Here is a 27,950-nt window from a genome sequence, read left to right on the forward strand (position 1 = left end):
TCCCAATCATATGTCATGAAAATGAGAAATACGTTGCTTATACTCTAATTCGTGTATAAGACTAAAAGGAAATTATGTAACCACTAATTTCATTTTAAGAAATCACGATATGAATGTGATTAAATTCGTGACATCTGTCTTATTTGATTGGTATACCTACAACTTTTTTAAATTAATGTGTGTTCTATAATAATTATAGAGATTAATCATTCACAAGATTGACATCTTTTAATCTATATTATTTTGTATTTAGTTATTAAATACATGCATTTTTAATAATTTTTTAATCATACTTAATGACTATGAAGCATGGTATCACAATTTTTTATTTAAATATTAATAAAAGAAAAATAAATAAATAAGTAAATTAAATAATATTAATAATTTAAATAATAAATCACATATATAAAATTATATAATCAATTAAATCAATAACTAATTATCTAACCAACTAATTATCTAACCAACTAAGACTAGCTAAAATATTAGTTAGAATTAACTAATAATAAGTCAAACAATATAAACTAACTAGATATATTGTACCATAATAATAATAAAATAATAATCTAAAAACAAATAATGGAATAACACACTAAAATGTGAGTGTACCATAACTCCATGATCAAACTCATGCATAACTAACTCACAAATAATTAATGTTTTTTGAACAGTCAAAATATTGTTCATATTTATATAGAGGGTAAAGATTGAAGCTAAATATCTTCATAAGTGCCTAAGTCTTACATATTTAATAATATTTTAATTGGGTGATTACAATGCATCAAGTTTATCACTTGAGTTGACACATTTCTCTTACTTTTAATTCCAATGAACTATTCATATGCACTCAATCTTTCATTTGATTGATATGTAACGAATCTATAAAATAATCTAATTAGTTTTTAGTGACGCTTCCTTCATGAAATAAAAGTACTCTAGTTTGAACCTAGGTGAAAGGAATGAAATGATATTACAAGCAAGCTTTATACATAGCTAATGCTTTATAGTGGAAAGAATGATTAGTCAACAAGAAAAAGGAACAAACTTCAAAAAGTATAAGTAGAAAAAGAATTAATCCAATAATTTAAAATGGCTGCAGTTATCTTGTTAGCCTGTAAAAGATTCTGAATATAATTTAATTACTCAATTGCATTTTTTAAATGAAATAAATTATTTTTATTCTTGGACCGATGTTAAATCATTACTTCAAAATCTTATGCCATCCCCTGTTAACTGCAGTATATACCTGAACCAACTTTCAATTTTCAAGTAATATAATAATTTTTTAATTTAATAATGCAAATGGGCTGAGAGAATCTTAGTATTATATGGTTAATAATTTTAGGTTAGGTGGTGCACTGTCATTTGCTGAATAATACAGTAATTCTTCTGTGATAATTAAAATGAATAAAACCCATGTGTATGTTATTAATGGTAAAATTATTTTAGAGGTGGATAATTGATTTTGAGTAAAATTTGTTGTGTTTAGAATTGAAGTTTTTGTCTTTATACACTACTGTATTTTAATAAAATCAATTTATTTAAAATTAATTTTCATAAATAAAAATCCAAAGACATGTATATGAGAGTGAGAATTAGGTGGTAAAAGCATAGAGTCACACCTAGTAACTATCCAGGTTGTCATAATGAGGTGCTACAGAGACACATATGACATGCATGTCTGACAGAATGACACTTCACCACCTAGTCACATTCTTATCAAAATTCTATTAGTCGGTGGTTAATGGAACTATTATAATTTTTATTTTATTTTTTTCAAAAAAATAAAAAACTTTTTTTCTCTTTCATTTTCTCTCTCTTTCCCACTTGGTCTCACTATTAATCCCCCTTTTATCTATAAAGCTGCTCACTTCAATTCAATCTTCAAAGCTTTGAAAAGATTTCTAAAAAGAAATATTATAAACTTAGAGTTTCTTTTTGCAGTTAGTGGCATTGCATGTGATTATGAATCACTTGGTTTTAACTTTATAATCTAATAATCAATAATCAACTTCATCCATTCATCTTATACTTCTTTATAATATCACTTATAACTTCTCTATACACTTGTGTAATAATAACCTTCTTCATCTTTTGTATGGTTTAAGCATTTCTTTTCCAAAATCAGAATTGTAATTTGATATATTTCATACACCAAAATGGGTGAGGAAGCAAAACAGGTAACATAACTTTCTTTTGCCAATGACATTATGCTTTCTTTTTTATTTTTCTTATTACTTTGGTCATAGTTGGACTACTTAGATCATAGTTTTAAATTGCAGTTGTAGTGAAGTAGCAAATTTTTATACTGCAGATAAATGTGGAAGAATGCGGTCAATGCAGCTTATAAGCATAACTTAGATCAATGAACTTATCTATTTACATAACTATTTTTGAGACGGTTTGAAAGAAATTTGGAAAACAAATGTGGATGATATGTTCATACGTTGTTTCGAAAATAGTTTACGAAAATAACTTATAATTTATATGAAAACTGTTTAATTTTATTTTAATTTTTGTTATAGAAATAACTTATACATATAAGTGCTTAATTAAGTTGTTTCTTCATTTTTTTATTGAGTATAGGAACAACCAAAGGCTGAAGCCAAGGAAGAGGAGAAGAAAGAAGAAAAGGTTGAGGAAAAGCCATCAGAAGAAAAGAAAGAAGAAAGCAAAGAAGAAAAGCCAGCAGAAGAAGAGAAGAAAGAAGAGCCTAAACCACCATCACCATGTGTGCTTTTTGTGGACTTACATTGTGTAGGATGTGCAAAGAAGATTCAAAGATCAATTATGAAAATGAGAGGTTCATATTTGTTACATTTGTCTTTTAGTTTTTGTTTCCAAATGTCATGCATGCATCATATGTGTACTCATTTTCTTTTGTGTGTTTATGTTTTGATAATAGGAGTTGAGGGAGTGGTAATTGACATGGCTAAAAATGAAGTGACTATAAAAGGTATAGTGGAGCCTCAAGCTATATGTAATACAATTACTAAGAAAACAAAGAGAAGAGCAAATGTTATATCTCCATTGCCTCCAGCTGAAGGAGAACCTATACCAGAAGTTGTCAATTCTCAGGTATTTTACAATCATGGTTAATTTTAATTGCGGTCGCACTAACAATTGTATTCGAGACATTGCACAAAATCGTACTTAAATGTGGTCGATACAGTCTCAATTATGGTCGCAAATATAGTAGTTTGGACAACATAAAAAACCGTTATGTCGCGGCTCAGATCACAGACCTTTATTTAAAACTCTAACCACAATCTTTTTTTTCTCTTCTTAACACTATAACAAAATGTTTGATATAAAAACTTAGGTGGAGTGCTTAATATACATTTTTTACTTTTCCTCTCACAAAAATACAGTTTCTTTTTATCAATGAGATGGTTAATTTCACACCCTTTAAAATAATTTGTGACAATCATACTATTTTTTTTGTCCTTCTTATAAACAATGAATTTTTTTTGGTGTTTCAGGTTAGTGGACCAGAAACTGTGGAACTTAATGTAAACATGCATTGTGAGGCATGTGCTGAGCAACTCAAGAAAAAGATACTCCAAATGAGAGGTACCAAACTTTTTCCTTCTTGATTTCAATATGATGGTTATAATTTTTTTATTTCTCAATGAGAAAAGGACATGTAGATAAAAGTGGAAGAAATAGACAGTTACTTTCTTAGTGATTAAATTCTCTAGTGCCAATTGAAGTTTTATGATTGTGACAAATTAACTTCTTGAAGATTTTTTTTTAACAACGGATCCAATAAAAGGATGAATAATCACTACTCCTGAATTTGGGCATGTCCATCTTTTTATGTTTGTATCCATCACATAAGGACCATGTCAGCATTAATTGAAGATGGACCCTCTTTTTGTGGCATTCTTTTGAGCAAATTGGTTGGTGATCATGTAGTGTGGGCCCTATGGTCCATGCTCTATGCATGAGATTGTGTCTCAAAGAGTGAAAGAAATAGAAGATGTTCTTGTAATGGTCTAATTTTGTCAATAAATAGTGATTAAACATTAAACACGTTTATATTCATGCTTAAATACAATTAAGAAAGAACATAACTTTAAGAATCATCCATGTCATTCACTTAACGAAGTTTTTTAATACATTTTCTTTTATTCAACAAGAGTGTCTCGTCAGTATAAATTAGTCTTACACTAACTTTCGATGAAAACTCATCGTCCCTTTTTCGCTTGAATCCAGTACTTATTTGCAATTAATGTGAAAACTTGTATTGAACAATATTGTAGGAGTTCAAACAGCAGTAACAGAGTTTAGCACAGGGAAGGTAACTGTGACAGGAACCATGGATGCAAACAAGTTAGTCGATTACGTCTATCGACGAACGAAAAAGCAAGCGAAAATAGTTCCTCAACCCGAACCCGAAAAGAAAGAAGAAGAGGGTAAAGAAGGTGATGAGAAGAAACCTGCAGCATCAGCAGAAGAAGAAGCTAAACCAGAAGAGAATAAGAAAGAAGAAGAGAAATCACAAGAGGAACAAAAGAAAGAAGAAGGTAGTGATGAAAATAACAAGAATGAGAATAAAGAAGAAAAGGGTAGTGAAGAAGGAAAAGAAGAAGGCAAAAAAGAAGAGAATAATGGAGTTGTTGTTAACATTGATGAAGAAGGAATTAAGAGAATGATGTATTATTATCAATATCCTCCACTTTATGTTATTGAAAGAATTCCACCACCTCAACTATTTAGTGATGAAAATCCTAATGCATGTTCTATTTCATAAACTCATTATATGAATAAGAGAGATAGAACAAAAGGGTTCTAAGTAGATTCAAAATACCATCAATGTTGAGGATTTTTTGGAGTTTGGTTGGTGGAATATGGAAGAATGTGTTTAAATGGAATCATATTATAATAATGAGTTGATTAATATATCGTTCTGTCTTTTTTTATGTATGTACGACATGTTATTAAACTTCAGTCATAGATCAATGTTGTACAAATGCTTGTGAAATATGAGTATACCTTCAACTTCTTTCTCATTGCTTTTTTTCTTCTTTTTGTTCTGTTATAATTTAATGTATAATTTGGGTTTTACATTGAATTTTTTTTATTAACATAAAATACACTGTAATTTAATATTAATCTTATAGCTCACTATCACTTTAATACTCTCTTTAAAATAAAAATAATAGTTAAAAAATTGATGTATCTAAATTAATTTTTTTTTCTCTATATATATCAATATTTCAACTATCATTTTAGCTTATATTTCATTTTATATCAAATTGCAGCATTTGTTTTTGTTGTTAATTATGATGACACCACAGTTACAATCTAACGATGCTGCCATGCTGCCACATCACACGATGCAGTCTACAATTTATATTGTATTTGTAACTCTAATTTATTGCATAATAAAAAATTACAACAACTATTCAGTTATCAGAGACACATACAGAATTAACCAAAATTTGCAATCAAGCTAGTGCTCTTGCACATTTATCATCTCACTGTAGAATCAATTTTGCTATTCTAACACATAGATCGGTTGTTAGCATGTGATATTTTGGAAGTGATATATTAGTTGACATAAGATGGAAGTCACAAAACCCATAATTGAAGAGAGAAAGCAATACCTGCCATTGCTACATTATCCAAGAGCCCCACATATTCAATATACAATTCAAATTATAAAAATAAAATAAAAACTTTTAAAATATTGAGTTTAAAACAATGAATAGGGGTGGTGGAAATAATAATACATGTTTAATGACCTAAATGCATACAATTTTTTTTACTGATTTCATCATTCTTGATATTATAAAGAAAATGAATAGTTAAACAAACTTTATTCTTTTTAAATTAGTCGACATTTTAACTTCTATTCATAAAAAAAATAATCAAACAATTTTATTTTTATTTTTTAGACTAATCAATGTTTTAGGTTCTATCCATGATGATAATGGATGTTAAACATATTCTTGTTAAACAAATTTTCCTTTTTTATTTATGTGAAAATGAAAGGAACACTTATAAATCCTTAGATTAAATTAGATGGTTGAGATTAAAAGTATCATTTTTAATAACATGTGTTTTTCTCTAAAGTATCAATTCCCATTTTTCATTCATCATTTCATCTAAGGATTTATAAGACCGAATAAGTTTAACAAATGGGGCAATTTGTTGAATAAGTTGGGGTTTCATCTTCTTGAAGAACCAAAAAAATTTTCGATAATGATTCAGATTGAATCGTACAAAGTTGTTGAAACTGAAAACGTCAAAGTTTAAGTGAAGAGAAGGATCGTGTTTGCTTACCTTTAGAAAATGTAGCATTGGTGATTTATCTAGTTAACTAGAGAATCTATTGATGAAGTTTCACCAGATTTATAATGATGATAATGTTTGTAATAATTAAATTATCAGCCACGATTACAAATTGTGCAGCCATGATAGATGAGAGTGAGTTGGAGAAGATAAAAGGGTGAATGAAAATGAGAATTAATATAGTGAATGGTTACACATGTGATATCGAAAATTATATTTTTAATCTCAACTATTTATTTGGATCTTACGGTTCATAATTCTTCTTTTCATTCTCACCAGATATATTCCGATACATATATATAAGTTTAAATATGTCTTTGGTTTTTGCAATTATAACTTTTTTTGATTTTGATCTCGTAAGTTTTTTTGTTTGGTTAACATTCATGAAAATATAGTTTTATTTTAAAATAATTATTTCATCCAATTTATATTATAAAAATTGTAACACCGTTAAAACATAATTACTTTTAACAAAAAAAAACTCAATATAATTAAATTATAACTTTTTTTAACCTAAAATTAATCTCAAATGTTTCAATCTTTTTCTATAAAAAAAAACATAAATTGCGTCTTCTTCTTCATCATTTTAGTTATCTTTTTATCATATTTTTCATCATTGTCGCCAACATTTTCATGCATTTGAGATTCATCACCGTATTAATATTCAAATTCATTGTTACTATAATCTTTTTCGTTGTCCGGTGCTATTTGTTGGACAGTGGTAGATTCTAGAATTGGTTTGTATCAAAGTTTTTCTTCTTGCATGCCAAAATACATCTTAATGGTGTTGACTAAGATTAGGATCCAACCATTGTAGGCCATGAGGCATTGGTTCGATTACAAATGGTTGGCTCTACATTGGATCTTAGGGATTTTGGAATCCCTATTTAGTTTGAATTAGAGGTACGTTGGTACCCTATGATTGTTCATGTAGTGGTTGACACGTTATGGGAGTATGGTAGAAATGTAGTCCATGTCTGATCACACATGACCATTAGCTACTCTAACTGGATTTGCAAATATGTCAAAGTATGGATAAATACTTCAGAATTTGGTTGGTGAAATATGTTGAATTGGGCGAAGTAGGTGGGTATTCCCCATGTTTTTTCTCTGGATATCAAAAAAATTAACTCAGCGGTTTTTCCTATGGACAAAGGTCTATTCTCCAACACAAGACAAGTTATCAACTTGCATAGCACCATATGGTGGAACTTGTGTCATGTCAACTAGTCTTAATGCCTTACTTGGACCTTTTAGTCATTTGTACTTATCGAATGAGATAAAACGATTGACATATAGGAAACCGTGTATCTCAACTACACCACAAAAGTTTCATTATATTTACCAGAAAACAAATCATTATATAATCTACAACATTAATTAAAACAAATCACCATACAATCTACAACGTTAATCGACTAGACTTGTGAAACAACATATGTCAGACTAAGGTAACCTTATTGTCTTGGAACAACTAATATAGCTGAAGTATTTCTTAAATTTACTACTTTGACTTCCAACTTTCTAACATGTTGAACCTTATTGTCTATCATAGGTTTGACAATGTCTATCAAATGCTGAGAAATTTGGTACATTTAAGTTTGTGTTAATTCATATCTAATTGTTGTCTAATGAAGAACATGATCATGAGTATTGTTTGTTCTAAGTTAAGTGGATCCATTGTGACTATTGTTGCTTCAATATTAGAGCACTAATGGTACACATATAAAAAGTGGGCACTGGTTCAAGTGACTTGCAAATGAGACATTATTTTTGGATGTTGACGAAATACCTTTGTTACTAAGACTTTTACCACAGGGTATGTGCATAGTCAATTGTAATCATGATCATGCAAATTAGATTTTTTAATCCTGTTTGCCCATTTGATTTCATTGGGCATGCCAAATTTATATCAAACTTTAGTTAGTTGAAGGAATGAACTTAATAGCATTTTTAAGAGCTATTTTTTTATTCAAAGATGACACAGATGAATAAACTATTCTCCTGTGGATTCCGTAACTACAAAGTACATTAAGTTAGGAGTATGTTGAAGAGAATTACTAGGAGAATAACATAAGTAAAGTTTGAAAGTAGTCATTGAAAGTAAAAAAATTAAGAGTTGCATTGATTGAAGTGTATCTAATTTGATACTTGTTTCGTCCTTAAACTTTAGTTCATTTAGTATTTGACATAACTATTAAGAAATGTTAAATTTATGTAAGTTTGTTCGTTTTTATTTTTTATTACTTAACGAAAAATAAAATTTATTTAATGCTCAAAAGCCCATAGATCAAATACGAGAGTATGTAAAATGTACCAGAAAGTATATAAAAATACATTTTTGTCTTTTTTAACCATTTGAAATTTTTTCGAAATATAAGTAAATTATTTCTCTCCCATTTTCGAAAATTTGGTTAAAATTGCAAGTTTCAAAATGTAAATTCTTAGTTTTTTTTAAAAAAGATAAAAAATTTGGTTGAATGTGAAAGTTTTTAAATACAATTTTTCTAAAAGTTAAAAAAGAAAATCAATTTTTGGATGAATATGAAACTTCTAAAATAATTTTTTTTAAAGTATTAAAAAAATTCAAAACTTTGGATGAATGAGAAACTTCTGAAATTAAAATTTTCTAATAGTTTAAAAAAATTTGAAACTCTTAATGAATGTAAAATTTCTGAAATGTAACTTTTTCAAAAGTTTTAAAATTTTTGAAACTTTACATGAATGTGAAATTTTTAAAATGTAATTTTTCCAAAAGTTAAAAAATAAAAATTTAAAACTTTGTATTAGTGTGAAACTTCTGAAATACAATTTTTTTCAAAAGTTAAAAGAACTTCCAAACTATGCATGAATGTAAAACTTACGAAATGCAATTTTTTCAAAAATTAAAAAGAATTTCTAAACTTTGCATGAATGTGAAACTTCTGAAATACAATATTTTTAAATGTTTAATAAAATTTCAAAACTCTAGATGAATATAAAACTTTCAAAATGTAATTTTTTTCATAATTTTTAAAAAAAAATTAAAAATTTAGATGAATATGAAATTTTTGAAATGTAATTTTTTATAATTTAAAAAATAAAATAAAATTTGGATGAACACAACTTTTAAAATATATCTTTTTTAGAATATTTTAAAAACATAAAAGAAAATTGCCCTATGTAATAGGAGTAAAAGAAAAATCGTGCTTTGAAAGGGAAAAAGATAACGATGAACAAGTGAATTATAAATTTCTCTAGATTTATCCTTTAACTTTTATATATTAGTATATATTTAAATAAATCTATCACTCACCTTTTGTCTAAAATGTTAGGGATGAGTTTGTTGAATTATCAGCCTTCTTTGAGTTGAAAAGTCTTGCAGTAGAGGATTAAATGGTCTTTGTCTAAGATGTGGGAAATTTGACTTAACTAGATTCGGCTAGTCCTAATTCGGCTCAACTCCAATTCGACCGTTGGCCATACTTTGTTAACACTTAGATTTTTATGGTGCAAATAATATTTGTCGACCACTATGATTTTTAAATGATTATAATTGATGTTCAGAAATAAAAAATATATAATTCACGGTGAATACCAATGCCAATTAAATTCAAAAACATATATCTTTAGACAAGTAATAACTTAATGGCATGCATCTACTATGGTTTCTTTGATGAAATCGTTTTGAAATGCATGTATTATGCGCAAGCTCACAACACGTGTCTCCTGTATTATATAGACAAATTCTTTATTTTAGAGTTTGTTGTATAATGGTATTCCAGACTGATTTACTCAAAATTTTAAATTTAATTCAAAATAATTAAATTAAAAATAGCATAACATTAAATGATTGAATATTAAACAATATAAGAATTTTTACGATATATTTATAAATTAAAAAGTTTTAATACATTAGTCTTAAATTAATAAATTAACTATTAATTTCATGAATCAAATTTATTAATTTTAGTATTTTTAAAAATATTATTTTACAAAATTTAAATATCATGTTATTGTCTATTTATTATACTAATTTGTTACATTTTATCGTAAGAAACATTCAATGTTCATTATTATAAATAATAAAAATTCAAAAAAGTTAAATTTTATTTAGTTAATATTTTTGATAAATAATATTTAAATACACATGTAAAACTTTCGAATGACATATAAAATAAAAAACTCTAGCTACCGGAATGTTATTATATATGGTTTCTGTATCTAGCCTCTATATGTTTCACCTTGGATCAAATGAAACAAATGGAACAACACAATTGCATGTGCATCATGGCATTAGCATCGATGATTAGTGCCTAAAGCGTCCATTTTTCATATTGAAAAAGTTAGTAAAATATTTGGTAAGGTACAATGATCATGTCCTAATGCAATGCTGCTAAGTTATGAGTCTTAATTAATTAATCAATTACTCTTCTCAATTCAATGCAATATCTTCTTTCGTAAGGAAAAACAACTCACATGGAGCCAATCTCCAAAACTTTCCAATTCCCAATACGAAAAAAATAAATAAAGGAGAATACGTTGTATCCATTTTTTATTGACCAACATAGAGGTCGATGACACAACTTTGCAGTCATCCATGTCACACCCACGCATATACCAAACATAGTATATGATAACAATTTTCTTAAACAAAGGCAATTAAGGATGACTTGATTTGCTTAAATACATCTATTAAAATTTAAGACTTTAATTTAATTTATTATATACTCATTTCATCTGGAAATGATTGTGATTTAAAATATTTACACACGTATTAAAAAATATAATAATTCAAAAAAAGAGATAGTTCATTTGACCAAACTATTCATTTTAATTTATGATGAATTTTTTACTATTATCAGTGTAAAGTACAATAATACTTTATAAATTGTACAAATTTTACATTAAAAAATGAAAAATAAAATAATTTTTTTTGTTAAAATGACATTCATTGTAAAATAGAGAGAATACTAATTACTCATCTAATTCTAGAATGAGTGTCCCATTTTCTTAATTCACATAAATTAAAAAAATTATAAATAAAAGAAAGTGAATTATAAAACTGTCTTTTTAACACTAGATGAAATCTATATAAATTCTACACTTTGAAAATAAATGACACATAAAGTGATATGACTCACATAGAAGTTACATGATAAAAGAGTATGTATTAGAGTGAGTGTTGAAAAAAATAGTATTTCTAACAACCAATTAAAATTTGTCTGCTCAGTAAATTTTTAAGTAGTATCCACTAACTAGTTAATTTTTACTTCACATGCAAATTTATTTGTGTGACTAATATTTATTAAATAATAGATAAATTATTCACAATTCTTCAAATGTAATCTAGAAAAAACCTTTAAAAAATATTAAAAAATTTAAATCGTTATTTACAGTACGATCACCTGTGAGATAGAGAGAAACATATTTAATTTAAATGTCGGTTATTTTACTTATACTTAATTAAGTAGGTTAAATGGCTTAGAAACCACAAATTTGGACATCATTGATCATGTATATTAAGACTTTTAAAGTTTATTATTAAGTAAATTTGGATAATGCTAACAAATATCCTAAAAACATTTGTTAAGGAATAAAAAAGAAAATAAATCTTTAAAAATTGTCATTTAACACTTTAATTTGAAAAGGTGATATTTTTATATAATATGGTCAAATATGTTTAAATCTTTAGAATGGTAAATAAGTGTACAATTTTAAAAAACTATTAAAAAAATATTATAATGATAAAAATTATATATTAACTGAATATACTTTTATAAAATATTGACTTTATTTAATTTTTAAAAATGATTTAGTTTATACAAAAAAACTCCTATTGATCGATGTTGATCCAATAGTAAGCTACTAAATCATTTGCTTTAGGGCTAAAAACACTAATTATTTGTGATTAATTTTTTTTGTTAACAAAGATAAATTGTACACACAAAAAGGCCACATATATTAAGACTTGTTTTATACTTTACTTACTATTGAGAACTATTGAATTGGGAAGAGTCTATCTTCATCCTCAAAGACAAAATAAAACATATCATAAAGAAAAAATATGTTAAAAGAAGATAAAGGAAAAAGAGAATAATGGTAAAGGCTTATTTTTAAGAGAATCTAATGGAACAGGCCATGATCCATATCTTGGACAAAGACTTTATATAAGTCTTAATTCGAGAGTACATCCAAATAGGAGCAATCTAAAACATATTATTGCTTAGTAAAATAACTGGATGGTGTGAGTTGAGTTGAGACAATTAAGTGATCAGAATGGCCAACATGCAAATTGTTCCAGCTTACAATAAGAATAATATTGTTGAGGCACAATATGTTGAAATGATGGTACCCTTGTATTCTTATGGCTGCGAGAGGAAAATAAAGAAAACCTTATCCACTCTCAAAGGTAAATTATATAACATTCATTTCATTTATTTAATTTGAAAAATATCTACCGCCACATGAAATTAATTAGGAAGTGAAAATTGATTATCAACTTACCTTGATAAACAATCAATAGTGGTTGCTTTATTTTTTTTGTTGTTGATAAAATAGTGGTTATTTCTCTTTTATGTTTATGTTCTCTTATTCGATGTAAAATAAGAAATTAAATGCTAAACAATGCCAACTTTGCATTAAAAATGTGTTTGGATAAATAATTTAATTAATTGTTTATTCAATAACCGTTTCTATAAAAATTCTTATGTATATAAGTTGTTTCTATGATTGAAAATTAAGAAAAAATTATTATTTCATACAAACAAAATAAATATGAAGTTTGAAATAAATCGGTTAAAACTGACTAAACATAGTATGAGTGTAATATTGAAATTATTGGGTGAAGTCAAAAGTAATTATCATTTTAGAGTAGTGATATATTTGTCTTTCTTTAATTATAATTTCGTAACAATGAACATTATGCTTTTTCAAATTATTGTTAACAACATAACTTGCTTTTGACACAACCGAAAAATAATTTTATATAAGCTATTTTTAGGCTGAAAATACATTATAATAATGTTATAAGCTATTATTAAAATAATAATAATAATAATTATTATTATTATTATTATTATTATTACTATTATTATTATTATTATGATTATATTATTATTATTATTATTATTATTATTATAAATATTATAAGGTGTCCCACTTTGGTCTAGTTTGTCATGGGCTTTCAAAAAATTTGTTCTTGGACCCATTGTACATTAGAGATAGTGGGCTGAGTCTAATTACTGAGTGATATCTTGTGGGTCTGCCTTTTTACCACCCCTAAAATTAGATTGAGAATATATACATTCAAAAAAAATACAATTTTTTTCCGTTTAGAAGTAAGTTTTCTAATATATGTGTGGTTTTTTATAAAAGTGTAATGGATAAAATTTGAGTTAAGGTTTTCTCTATTTTAAAACATATTGGTGACACCCATTTTTTAAAAGTGGATTTCACCAATATTTAACTTGTATCTATTTTTCTCATAAAAATGAAGCATTCATTTTATTAGAAATTTAGAGGATTTTGACCAGTAAAGTTGGGCCTTAACTTACTTCCCCATTAAATTTCTAAAATTAAATTAAATTTTCTATTAAAAAATTGCAGAAAAATATTTAGCCAGAGACAACCAGTAGTAGAACCTTTATCAAATTGTTCCGTGGATCATAAGAAACAAATTTGACCATTAAACAATGTTATGGCCTATGGTTTGCAAAGTCAAACACAAACACATTATCCGACTTTCATATTCTTTTCCAACTTTTATAATTTGAATTACATTTTTCAATTCATTCAGCAACTACTACATAATTCTCGAGTCATAAAGTCTAAAAGACATTTTTTTGACCAATTTAGCTAATAAGTCTAAAGACATGGTGCTTGTATAAATAGTCCCTTTCATATAGCATGACATTGAATTTAAGCCTCAAATATTATAACTTTCGGTGACATTATTACTGTGCATAAATAGTGAGTTCCCTTTCTATAGAAAACTCACCTAGACCCATCTAAAAGTAAAACTACCCTATCTTCTTAATTTTCTTGTAAGATGTTTCTCAGCTAAATTAAATTGTTAATTTTTTTTGTCAAAATATTTTATGGCAACTTAATGATTATTGATGGCAGGGATATACTCAATAAATGTGGATTATTGTCAACAAAAGGTGACTGTATGGGGAATTTGTAACAAATATGATGTGCTACAAAATGTAAGAAGCAAGAGAAACGAGGCTTGTTTTTGGAACCAAGAAGAAAATGTTGTATTAGAGGATTCACAAGCACCTTCATATTCACCAATTTCATTACCAACTTTTCCTCACAAAGTTTTTAAGCCTTCTTTATCTTTAACTAAGGTTCGGTCTCTAAGTTTGAAGGCATGGAAGAAGGTATTCACAAGATCATACTCTTTCTAAAATGAACAAGTGACAAGTGGAAGCGATGGGTTAATTAATAATAATTCGAGTAATGTTCATTTTGATCATTGAATATGTGATGTTGTGAGAATAGTTTTTTATAGTAACAAAATTATAAAATATATCTAAATGTGTTTTTTTTATAGTTATTTTAATTTTTAAATATGTTTTTAGATAATTAATTTAAGGATCGAATGTGTCTTCTATCATTTAAATTAATTCATAAAATTATTAGTAAAATAAATTCATATTGATGCATTTGAATTTTAATATATTTAAAATCTATATATAGTAACAGAGCTTGTGAAAAATGAGTGTAAATGTTTGAATGATTGTGTTGTATATATTTTCTTCTTCTAGCATTTGGTTTTTCTAGCATCGATCCTTTGCATTGTTCCTTTTTACATGTAATTTAATTTAGCTTTCTTAATGAATTTGGTATCACAACACCATGATGATGCCTCAACAAATTACAACTAGTCTATGCTATAAAAATCAAGCACTCATTATGCTATATTTGGATTATTCTTGTTTGAGACAATTTATGTTCACTTGAAGGTACATTTTGTTCTACTGCTTTTACCAATACCATTGTCCTATGTTATAGTGGGCCTTTCTGGGAGATCTATATCTCCTAAACTATTCACCCCTTTTCCAAGTTTTTTTTTCAGATAACATAATTTGCTAGACAACTATGACCACCGTTTTATTTTTAGCCTTCCATTTTTTACATAATCACATTTCATTTGAATTTCAATTCTATGCAATCACACAATGGTCATAATTGAACGCAATATATTTTATCATTGAATTGGACCAATTGTACCTACGTTTTTAACTTTATAGCATTTGCAGTATTTTTGTACTATTTCAAGTTTAGAGTTTACAGATTAAAACTTGTGTTTAAATAATACCGTTCATTATACAAGATTAACAGTAAATCACTTGAGTGACATATTCATTCATTATAAAATTATGAGTTATATCCAATAAAATATCCTACAGTCACTGCAATTAGATATCTTAGTTCTTGAATTAAGATTAAACATAAATACTACCTGTGGTCCCTTAACTTAATTTCAGTTAACATTTTAGTACTTTATCTTTTTTTTTTTTCGATTTGGTCATTTATTTTAATTTTAAGTGACAATTTGATATTTTATGTTTTAAAATGTCAACAATATTATACTTAATTTTTGCAAAAATTCAAAAAACTCATAAAAAATTTCAAACAAAACTCAAAACTAATTATCATCCTCAATATAATGTAATTTCATCAAATTCATAACTTAAATCTTTAAATAGACTCATATTTTCATCTCCAACAACATCAAATAAAGAATGACAAATATGAGTTTATTTGAAGATTTGAGTTACAAATTTGATTAAATTTATTTTATATTACAAAATATAATTAATTTTATGGATTTTGTTTGAAAATTTTGATGAATTTTTGTAAAAAAAAAAAAGATAACATTGTTGACATTTTAAAACATAAAAGATCAAATTGTCACTTAAAATAAAAATAAATGACTAAATCGAAAAAAAAATAAAAATAAAGGACTAAAACATTAACTGAAATTAAGTTAAGGGATCACAAGTGGTATTTAGCCAACAATTTATATTCTAATTTCATCAAATCAAAATTCAAATAAGACTCAAAATGAAGTGTCTATTCCTGATCTAATGACTTAAGTATATCTACGACCACACGATAATTTAACTACATTTAATCTAAACTAACGTATTATTTTCAAATTATATTTTAAATTTAATTTAATAATGTAAAAATACAATCTTCATCCAACAATCAAGTCATTTCAATACTTCTAAGTGACCCAAAGAATCCAAATTCATTACATTCCTTATATGCATAAGCAATCTTTTAGATTCATGAATATCTCTACCACCACAAACAAAATCAATTATCTTGATTTGGATATTTCATGAGTTCACATCTGCCAAACCCATGTGTAAGGCAAATACATGAGCTGACTGAATCATATTTTCAAAAAGAAATTGCGAAAATTAGCCAAAAAGCCTCACAAACAAGCCTGATTATCCAAAACATGCATCTACCAAACCTCGTGTTCCAAACTTACAACCTACTCCAAAATTCTTCAATACTATTTTTTTTCCGATAAAATCAACCAGCTCAGCTCCTCAAAAGCTATATGATTAGACCACACAATTAATGTCATATATAAATCTCATTCATTTCATTAAATTCTACATCCCCATCATGATTATAAACAGTGTGTGAATTTAAATCAATTTAAATTTCAAATTTGATATTCTAATCAATTTGTCTTACCTAAAATTCAGTAATTAGTTGAATTGAGTATGTCTTTTGAAGCATAAATAAATAAAGTCAAATTAATGATTCAATCTTATTATATAATCATTGTGGTAATTACCAAGTAAAAATAAGGTAATTATTGTGTACCTAAAAATTCATTATACATACCAGAAAGTGCCAGAACTCTAATCCTTTTTGCCAACCTCTTATATTATGCTTTTGTGGGACATAATATAAACTTTTCAACCCCACAATTGAAAACCAATTGCCACAAGCCACACATTGTAAATAACTTATAACTAGCAAACAAATCAATAAACAAAAAGAGTCTTATTATTTATATAGGACACTTTCCCTTACCCTTTAATCTCATCTCTCTGTATAAGAAATTCTAAGTCTTCAAAACAAGAAGAAGGAGAAGAAAAAGTTCTAAGGTAGAAAGATGATAATGGTGGTGATTATGACGGAGATGTTCGGCGAGTACACCGCCGTGTTGACAAGGGTGACAGAACGATTTCTTTCACGAAGTGGCATGAGTTTTAATGGTCTAAGAAGTAGGAATCTTCGTTTTGCTTCCTCAAATTCTTCTTCTTTTTCTTTGGATTCATCTTCTTTTCTTGTTTACTTTTAATCAATTTTGTTAGGAAAAGAAACAAGTTTTTTTTTTCTTTTCCTTTATGTTTGAGGAAATATATATTTGTTTATTGCATAATAAATTGATGAATGTTGAGATGAAGAGTATTTCTTTGGAGGATTAGGCGTTGTTAGACTCTTGCATTTGATGTGTAATTATGACACATATTTTGTTATAGAAAATTATACTCCTTATAGTTTTGATTATTTTTCATTCATTTAATTTTCAAACTTTCCCTTACCTTGAATTATTCTTCAGCTGCAGAGGCTTGAGGTATGCCTTTATTTAAAATGTGATATTGAGTATTATTGGAAAAATAAAGCATGAATCATGCAAAGTTTTCAAATTATCCAGAAAAAAATAAAATAAGAATGGGCTTTCAAGGTTTAGACCAAATGACCAATGCATAAGATCGAATTTGAAATTGAACTTACTTTAAGGTTATCAAAATCTTCATAAACTAAACTTGTTCTTCGTTTTGGCATCAATCATACACATAATTTGACTGCTTGTTTTTGTCCTTTTTCCCTTGAGATAATTCTCTTCTTCTAGCTAATATGATAATTTAGCTGCAAAAATTAGAGTGAAACCCATTTTTTTTATTATAGCATACGCTACATCAATGCTTATTTTAGTTATATTTAGTATTTTCGATGCATACGTATATATCTTTCTTATGTGGTTTTAAATGTAACAATAATTATGACTACAATATAAAAGGTTTTAGAAATTTCCACAACTAAATTATAACTATGTCGACCATATTTTGTAATATAAGTGCAATTACAACTTCAATTTAAAAGTATGATTGTTTTCCTTTCTCAAACTCGTTGCACCATCTATGTCCCTCTATTGCCTTTTTTTAGACATTCTCTCCTATCAACAAAATATCATATTTTTTATAAATTAACAATATATTCTTAGATACCAGCAGCATACATAAAGGGGAAGACAAAACCATATATCTTGTTGTATATATGGATAATATATTTTGAATATATATCTTTCTTTTTTTATTTTACTAATTTGAACATATATCTATCTAATGAAGAATATATAATACATGCATTTTGTAGACAACAAAAAATAATAATAATAATAATAATAATAATAATAATAATAATAATAATAATAATAATAATAGAAAGTCAATTATATATATTGAAAATAAGACATTGTCATCCATTACATTATTTATCAACATGTCAATTTCTATGATATCTTATCTTTATTCTTGGAATTATTGGAAATGGAAAGGACATACCCTTGTTACGGTTCATGTGCCTTTGCAGAAAAGTGAAGTATACTAACCTCCTCAATTATACAATATATATATACCCCACGTGTTTCATGATATAAGCAAATTAAAGTCGTCTTAAATTAAAATTATGTTTTAATTTTAAAAATTAAATTTTTAATTAAAAAATAACATAATAAAATAATACAAAAAGTTCTACCAATAAACAGAGACATCTAATAAATAATAAATATTGATAATATATAACTAATATTTTAAAACTCTCAAAATTTTAACATATAATTAATATATTTTAAAATCTCCAAAATTTTAAAATTATGTACATTAATCCAACCTACACGAATTATGAGTCTATCCTTAATAAAAGGTGACTCATTTTTGCTTATGACACGACCCAGAGCGATTATATCATATGAAAATCTAAGAGCCGCATAACAAGATTCGATTATTAACATGTGTCCCTGTCAATGACTTTAATGTTTATCAAGCATGTAAAAATTAAAAACCGAAAAACCATTAATTCAAGTTATTTTCAAACGATCATGATGGATGAATTATAAAGTAAAATTTATTTTGTTTATTTGAAATGAAATAGAGATAAATACATAAATTATTTTTCTTTTATATAAAGATAACTTTTATAAAATATCTTCGTTTAATTTAACTTTTTATATTTTTAATAAATCAATTTATTAGTCATCAATAGTAGTTTAGACGTAGATTTAATTTTTTATTGAAATTATATTAATTAAATATGACAATATTTAATGATAATATGCATAATTTATTTAGTTTTATTTATATTTCATTATAGGGTTTATAGCTAATCAAAATTTCATCATTTTAATTTGGTACCACTATAGTTATCCTGTTATTTCAAGTGAAGGTCCACTAACCGATTAAGACATTCTTAAAAGCTTCTTTTACATTGATTAGTAGGATTTTCCCACCGTTTATTATCTTGTCATCTACTAATCTAAACAAAGGTCCTTATTTTGAAACTTATCTCTTCTTTCTTTTCATCATCTAAGACTGTTTGATAAAATCCAACCAAAGAGCTCAATGAAGGATTTATTGAACTAGCTATTTGGTCATGATAGATATTTATATTAGACTAAACGCAAGTAAATAAATTATTAGAATATCACATTTTTATTCAAAATTATAAGATATTAAGTATATTGATTATTTCATTTTAAACACATATTTTTATTAAATATGGGGCTTTTTATTTATATTTGATATTCTAACAACTTAAGTATGACTCCTTTCATTCATCACTTATTTTTTTAGTGGAAGTTGTTGGATTTAGAGTGTACAACTGAAATTCATTAAATTAATTATTCTTTGAGGAATTTGAATTCAAAAATTACTGATTATAATTAATATCAATAAATGAAAAAAAAAAACTATAAATTGGAGACCATAAATTTAACATGAAAAATTGCGTTTTAAAGCAAAGATAAAAACTATGAGTCATTGAGACAAAAAAATAACTTCAATACGTCAAATAATGAGTATAACCAAAAGTTTATCCAATAATACTAAATAACAACAATCATCACGTTACGATAATAACAGAACACCTCCACAAAAGTTGACATTACAAACTAACTTTTAAATAAGGTAAAACTATTAATAAAAATATTAGAATATCAAATACAGTGAGTGAACAACGTACTAAAATTTCAACTGAAACAAACAAATTTGTCAAACCAACAACAAGCAACTGTATCAAAAAAATCTCTTTCTCTCTTGGTTGCTACTCTTTTATTTGGATGCCTCTCAATTTTCACGCACCGCTAATGCTACTGTTACTGAATATTTGTTTGGCTTTTATATAATAGAGATTATACAAAACACGTGTGGGCTAAGCTCATCTCGCACACACATAATTTATTTTCTTTCTTTCTTTTAATTGGTGACTTGAGGAGGGATCCACCCAATAGAAGCACAATCATCCACATACACTTGTATTGTTAACTCACATACCAAATGGGCATGTTGTTTGGCCACCACAATGTTACGACGATTGTTTGGATGGGGAAAGTTATGGGGCTGAAGTTATATGATTGTTTGGATTGGCAAAGCAAGCTCCCCTGTCTATTGTAATTTGTGTTAAAACAAATAATAAACAAAGAGAAATTTAAATAGCACAATTATAACACAAGAAGATATTACGAAGATTTTAAAATCTTAACAAGAATCATGACCATTGTCTAGTGATATTTAGATAATAACTGATTTTTTTTACAACACAAACTTCTAGTGATATTTAGATAATAACTGAATTTTTTTTTACAACACAAACTTCTATGCAATACTCATGGTCCTTAGTACATTTATTCTCTAAAAAAAATATTTGAATTACATTTCGCAATACTCTGACACAAGATAATAAAATAATCAAATGCAAATTTAAAGTATTTCAAACAAATGAATCTTGTAATAAAGAACTTGAATTATATATATATAACTTTGACATCTTTCTTTACAATACTAAACAATATGATCTTATTTTAACATGTATTATTTCAATCAATTCTAGAAAAGTCCACTTAAGTGCAAAGTCTTTCCTCGATTGACCCTTTTCAAACAACATGTTTCTAGTATCACCTTTTTTTTATGTAGAAGATCAGACAATGTTGCAACCACGTAACATACTAAGAATTTTATTTCTCTAGACTAAACCAAAAGTTTTGATACTAAATGTTGGAAAAAATAGATATAAAGAAATTTAAAAAACACAATCACAACACAATAATACAATGTGAAAATTCCAAAACCAGATAAAAAAACCATAACCATTTTCAATTCATATAATTCTTCCTCTTAATTCAATATGGTGTCAGACATTTTCTAGTCTTGAATACCTCCTTGTTCTTGCCTTTTCCTTATTTTTTTCTTCCTCAATGGTTGAAATCCCTTTCTCTGAGAATCCATCTTTGGTTGTCGTTAACCCATTATTGGATAACAAGAATTACAATTCATGGGCACGCGCAATGAAGGCCGCATTAATCTCCAAGAACAAATTAAAATTTGTCGACGACACCTGTCTTCAACCGGCATATGCGCATGTTCTTCACGATCCATGGGTTCGCTGCAAAAATATGGTGCTCTCTTGGTTGCAATGCTCGATTTCCGATAGTATCACTCAATCAATTCTTTGGATCGACAACACACACACCGTTTGGAAAAATCAGGAAAATTGACTCTCTTAATGTGACACTTTCAAATTTTCAGATATCCAAGATGATCTCACAAGACTTCAGCAAGATAATCTCGACATTACCAACTATTTCACCAAATTAACATCTTTATGGGATCAATTTGTTTCGACTCACTCGCAACTGCACCTGTGCAATTCAATGCACTTGTGGGGCTGCTACTGACCTTAGAGAATATAAGAATGAAGATCAGGTCATAAAATTTCTCAAAGGTTTGAAAGAACAATTTTTCAATGTTCGTTCCCAAATCATGTTTCTTGAGCCCCTCCCTTCATTGGATAAAACATTTTCTTTAGTTATTGGTCAAGAACGAAAACTCAATGTTCAACCATCCTCTGATTCTGCCCCTAAAAATCAAGCTATGGCCATGCAAGTTCAAATTATCACTATAATGGAGGAGGAAGGGGCAACAACAATTCTAATAATCGAGGTAAAGGATGCAATAATTCTGGGTTTGGTTGTGGTCAATATCAGAATTATAATCGAATTTATACTCATTGTGGTAGAACAAACCACACAATGGAAACATGTTTTCTAAATAATGCAACTGCTTCAGATTCTCAAGATTCCTCCCCTGCTGATCAAGAGAGCACCGATGCATCTCTTACTATTATTCAAAACCAGTATAATCAAAATTCTTCAACTTCTCCAAAATAATCTTGTTTTTTCTTCATCTTAAACACCGATTCAGCCTTCACTCGCAACTAATTCAGTTTCCTCTCCATTAGGTAAGCAGATTATCTATTAGGTAATGGATACAGGTGCTACTCATCACATAACTCATAATTTTGTTCATTTTTATACTCATGTTATTGTTCAACTCATTACTATGAAATTGCCTTATGGTCAAACCATTACTACTAATATATTTCGTTCTATACCAATCTTTGAACATATTACTCTGCATGATGTGTACTATCTTTCATATTTTCATGTCAATTTGATCTTTGTAACAAAATTGATTGCCTCATATAAATGCTACCTCACCTTTACTACTGATAAATGCTTCATTTTGCATAGTTACCCCAAGAAAGTGATTGGTATAACTGATAAACATGGAGATCTCTATGTCTTCCAAGCTTAGGAAAACATATCTCTCCCTATATCTAGTAATTCTTCGAATAATACTCTTTCTGTTTCAGATTCTGCCATTTTATGGCACTATAAATTAGGTCACATTTCTGATTCTACACATAATTGTATTACTTCACATTTTCCTTTAATTTCTTACAACTTTAATAATAATTTGCCTTGTGATACATGTCAATTTGCTAAACAAATAAAGTTACCTTATCCTATTAGAACTAGTCAATTTGCACGCTAATATTTGGGGTTCTTATTTTATTTCCTCTAGTTCTGATCATAAATACTTTCTTATTCTTGTAGATGATTATAGTATATTTACTTGGATAATTTTGATTAAATTTAAAAGTGAAACTAGACATCACATCATCAACTTTGTTTCTTACATTGAAATACAGTTTCCCACTAAATTAAAGTGTTTACGCACTGATAATGGACCTTAATTTTCAATGAATGAGTTTTTCAAATCTAAAGGGATCCTACACCAAAGGTCTTGTGTTGAGTGTCCTCAACAAAATGGAATTGTATAAAGGAAACATCAACACATCCTCGATGTGGCAAGATCTCTTTCTTTTCAAGCTCACTTGCCTAAGAGTTTCAAGCACTTTTCTGTACAACATGTTATTTATTTAATAAACAGGTTACCTTCTCCTCTCATTAATAATAAAACTCCATTTACTTTACTTCACAATACACCTCCTACTTTACTACACCTCAATTTTTTTGGTTGTTTAGGTTATACTTCCATTTTAAATGCTCATAGAACAAAATTTGAGCCACAAGCTATAAAAACTGTCTTTTTGGGTTATAGGGATGGTATTAAAGGATATTTCTTATATGATTTGCAGACTAATGATTTTTTTTGTTTCTAGAAATGCTATCTTTTTTGAACAGGTTTATCCTTTCTCTGTTGTTACAAATGATACTCCTACACCTATTATCCCTCAACTACATTCTGACATTACATACCTTGAACCCCTTGATTATTTTCATAATCACACCAATCCAACCCCTCATCATGATGTTAACACTAATATTGACCACCCTACTCAAACCATTAATCATGGACAACCTATTCAAATAAGTACCATACGTTATCCCCTTAGACATTCAACTAGAATTACAACCAGGCCAAGCTATCTAAATGATTATTATTGTGAACTTCTTAGGAAACCAACCCACAAACAAATCCAGTCTTCTAACTGTCTATTTTCTTTATGTTCTGTTTTACTTCATGATAATTGCAATACCTCTTATAAAAAAAATTTGTTTAGTTGTTTCTTCTATAATTGAACCTAAGACTTATACTCAAGCATGTAAACAATATTGTTGGAAAATTGCTATGAATAATGAATTGCACGCCCTTGATTCTACTCATACTTGGTCTATTGTTGATCTACCAAATGATAAGACTCGTATTGATTGTAAATGGGTCTACAAAGTTAAACATGCACTGATGGCTCGATAGAGAGATATAAGGCCAAATTAGTGGCCAAGGAATACACTTAACTTGAAGGTGTGGATTTCTTTAACACATTTTCACCTATTTCCAAATTAACAATTGTAAGAATTGTTCTTGCCTTTGCTTCTATTAAAAATTGGTTTTTAGAACAACTTGATGTAAACAATGTTTTTTACATGGTGACTTGCATGAGGAAATTTATATGACCATATCTCTAGGTTATAAAATTCCTAATGACAGTAATGGAACTACCAATATCTGAAAGCTTCATAAATCAATTTATGGCCTTAAACAAGCTAGCAGACAATGGTACTTCAAACTCTCTAACTCCCTTACCTCTCTTGGTTATACTCACTCCACTATTGATTTTTCTTTATTTATGAAATATTTTAATGATCATTTCATTGCATTGATTATATATGTTGATAACATAGTGCTCACAGGTAATGACTACATTGAAATTCAGCAGGTAAAATCATATTTAGATGAAAAATTCAAAATAAAGGATCTAAGTTGTATTAGATATTTCTTTGGCATTGAGGTTGCTAGATCACCAAATGGTATTATTCTTAACCAACACAAATATACACTAGAATTAATAGATGAAACTGGCCATCTAGCCATCAAACCATCTAATACTCCTTATGACTCTTCTCTTAAATTACATTGTATTGATTCTCCTTTCTATGAAGATATTACTCAATATAGGAGACTCATTGAGAGACTTATTTATCTTACTACAACTCGGCCTAACATAGCATTTGTTGTTCAGCAACTGAGTCAACATGTCTCTCAACCTCGACTTGTCCATTATAAGGCTGCAACTTGCATCCTACAGTATTTAAAATCTTGTCTTGCAAATTACTTATTTTATTCTTCTTTCACTGATTCATGTCTTTCTGGTTTTGCAGACTCAGATTGGGCTACGTGTCCAAGCACTAGGAAATCTGTCACATATTATGTTGTCTTCTTAGGCTCATATTTAATCTCTTGGAAAGCAAAGAAACATTCCACTTTTTGAGGTCCTGTTCTAAGGTTGAATATTGCGGCTTGGCCAGCCTAACCTGTGAAATACAATGGTTGCACTACCTCTTCAAAGACATTCACATTACATTCAGCAAACCAACATTTGTTTACTGTGACAACCAACCAACAATTTACTTGGCTCACAACCCAATATTTCATGAATGAACCAAATATATACAAATTAATTGTCATATCGTTCGTGAGAAAATTTACCTTGGCCTCATAAAGTTGTTCCCAATATCGTTCGTTGCTCAAATAGCAGACTTGTTAACGAAGTCTCTACTGAAACCAGCTTTCATGCAACTATTGTCCAAGCTTGGTCTATTTGATGTGCATCGTCCAGCTTGTGGAGAGTATTAAATATAAGTTAGTCTTTGTTTATCTCTACTAATAACTTAATTTAGTTTAGGTTGTTTCGTAAGGTCTGCTAGTTTTGGTTCCATTTGTATATATATAAGACTTGGGTCATCTTTCAAAGAGAGTTTGTCAATTCATATAATTCTTCTTCTCTTAATTTGAACGAATCTTGTAATAAAGAACATGAATCATATATATAACTTTAACATATTTCTTTCTTTTCAATGCTAGACAATATGAGACTATTTCAACATGTATTATTTCAATCAATTCCAGAAAAGACCACTTAAGTGCAAAGTCTTTCCTCGATTGACCTTTTTCAAACAACACTTTTCTAGTATCACCTTCTTTTTTGATGTAGAAGATCAGACAATGTTGCAACCATGTAGCATATAAGAATTTTATTTCTCTAGACTAAACCAAAAGTTTTGATACCAAATGTCGAGAAAAAAAATAGACATAAAGAAATTTAAAAAATGCAATCACAACACAATAATACCATGCGGAAATTCCAAAATTAGATTAAAAAAAAAAATCACAACTATTGTCTAGTGTCAACCTACCCATGGTCTCAAGTACACCCATACATTTTAAATAAAATACATGAATTACATTTCACAACACTCTAACATAAAAACAAAAAACAATTATAAATTTAAAGTATTTTTGACCGATATATCTAGTAATAAAAAACTAAAACCATATATAGTTTTGTCATCTTCCTCTAGATATGAAATGTAAACTATTTCAACCTATTTTATTTCAATCAACTTGTGCAGTTGATTTTATGTTTTGAGACATAATTATTGAACAGTGACAATATCATAAGTGCTACACGGTCTGATTTGATTTGATTAATTATGTGCTAAACTATCATTATGAAAGATATTTTGTTACTCAGTGGAAACTATATTGCTTGTATTACAATTCTTTATCCATGTTACAACTTCAAATGCAATTCCTGGAAAGCTGTACGTGTAGAATCTTTCTTCTAAGAAAATGATGATAACTTAGGGAATAAAAGATGCAAGTTACTCCGTAAAAAAAAATGCATGTGACATGCATGTTCTTTTGCTAGAGAATATATATTAGTGTTTTCCTCGTGTGAATTTGGTATTTAACTAATTAGTTTTCTCATGTGATTGGTAATTTCAATTTATTTATTTACTTTTACAAGAGTAATTTGAATATCCAACTTTAATCATTAGATTCCTTACATAATTGCATTCCCAAATGTATTGTCAACTTAAAATTATGAAATTTACCGACACTTCAGTTATTTATCTTTTTTTTCTTTTCGATTTGGTCATTTATTTAATTTTATTATAAAAATATAAAAAAATGAAATATGAGTTTATTTGAAGATTTGAGTTATAAACTTGATGAAATTTGTATTAAATTGAAGATGATAATTAATTTTATGAGTTTTGATTGAAAATTTTGATGAATTATTGTAAAAAAAGAATAACATTGTTAACATGTTAAAACATAAAAGATCAAATTATTTACTTAAAAATAAATAAATGACCAAATCAATAAAAAATAAATAAATGACCAAATCAAGAAAAAATAAATAAATGACTGAAATGTTATATGAAATTAAGTTAATAAAATGCATGAACAATTATGACTAAATTTTATTTCTCATAGGTACATATTTCTCATAATTCACCGTGATAAATTAGTAGAATATGAGTAGGATACCACATTGGACATGGTGAAGTATGTTATAATATTTAATTAAATTTAGTAAGAGTAAAATTTAAATTTTACAATAAGTGAGTGAGACACACTAATATACATTATATTGAGACATTAGTGGAGTGAGATTTTTGCCTTTTCTCAAACCATGGTGAAGAAAATAAAATTGTTTCGAATGAGTATCCCACATATCAGGTGGCAGGGTCCTGC

General features: G+C 27.5%; 3 protein-coding genes across 3 annotated transcripts in view; all 3 read left to right on the forward strand.

Moving 5' to 3' along the window:
• The first annotated feature begins 1,869 nt into the window (after window positions 1-1,869).
• Window positions 1,870-5,015, forward strand: LOC101513750 (heavy metal-associated isoprenylated plant protein 9-like). Its single transcript, XM_004490494.3, has 5 exons — window positions 1,870-2,180; window positions 2,587-2,803; window positions 2,906-3,078; window positions 3,483-3,573; window positions 4,266-5,015. Exons 1-5 carry the CDS (start codon window positions 2,160-2,162, stop codon window positions 4,754-4,756), a joined length of 993 nt encoding a protein of 330 aa, XP_004490551.1. The 5' UTR covers window positions 1,870-2,159; the 3' UTR covers window positions 4,757-5,015.
• Window positions 5,016-12,387: 7,372 nt separating this feature from the next.
• On the forward strand, window positions 12,388-14,977 carry LOC101514092 (heavy metal-associated isoprenylated plant protein 28). Its single transcript, XM_004490495.4, has 2 exons — window positions 12,388-12,691; window positions 14,407-14,977. Exons 1-2 carry the CDS (start codon window positions 12,559-12,561, stop codon window positions 14,691-14,693), a joined length of 420 nt encoding a protein of 139 aa, XP_004490552.1. The 5' UTR covers window positions 12,388-12,558; the 3' UTR covers window positions 14,694-14,977.
• Window positions 14,978-24,898: 9,921 nt separating this feature from the next.
• The window catches only part of LOC140919441 (uncharacterized), an 11,604-nt gene continuing 8,552 nt past the window's right edge, over window positions 24,899-27,950 (forward strand). Inside the window, exons 1-2 of the mRNA XM_073365455.1 lie at window positions 24,899-24,965; window positions 26,941-27,010. Coding sequence (XP_073221556.1) covers window positions 24,899-24,965; window positions 26,941-27,010 — 137 coding nt within the window. The remainder of the gene's footprint in view (window positions 24,966-26,940; window positions 27,011-27,950) is intronic.

This window comes from Cicer arietinum, chromosome 2 (assembly GCF_000331145.2).
Source record: "Cicer arietinum cultivar CDC Frontier isolate Library 1 chromosome 2, Cicar.CDCFrontier_v2.0, whole genome shotgun sequence".
NCBI lineage: Eukaryota > Viridiplantae > Streptophyta > Magnoliopsida > Fabales > Fabaceae > Cicer > Cicer arietinum.

Bases quoted from the DNA above. Each gene is read 5' to 3' on its own strand.
- LOC101513750 (XM_004490494.3), top strand. From the start codon at position 2,160: ATGGGTGAGGAAGCAAAACAG. The intron at 3,079-3,482 runs GTATTTTACAAT...TTGGTGTTTCAG, and splicing joins CAGAAGTTGTCAATTCTCAG to GTTAGTGGACCAGAAACTGT. The intron at 3,574-4,265 runs GTACCAAACTTT...ACAATATTGTAG, and splicing joins AAAGATACTCCAAATGAGAG to GAGTTCAAACAGCAGTAACA.
- LOC101514092 (XM_004490495.4), top strand. From the start codon at position 12,559: ATGGCCAACATGCAAATTGTTCCAGCTTACAATAAGAATAATATTGTT. The intron at 12,692-14,406 runs GTAAATTATATA...TATTGATGGCAG, and splicing joins AACCTTATCCACTCTCAAAG to GGATATACTCAATAAATGTG.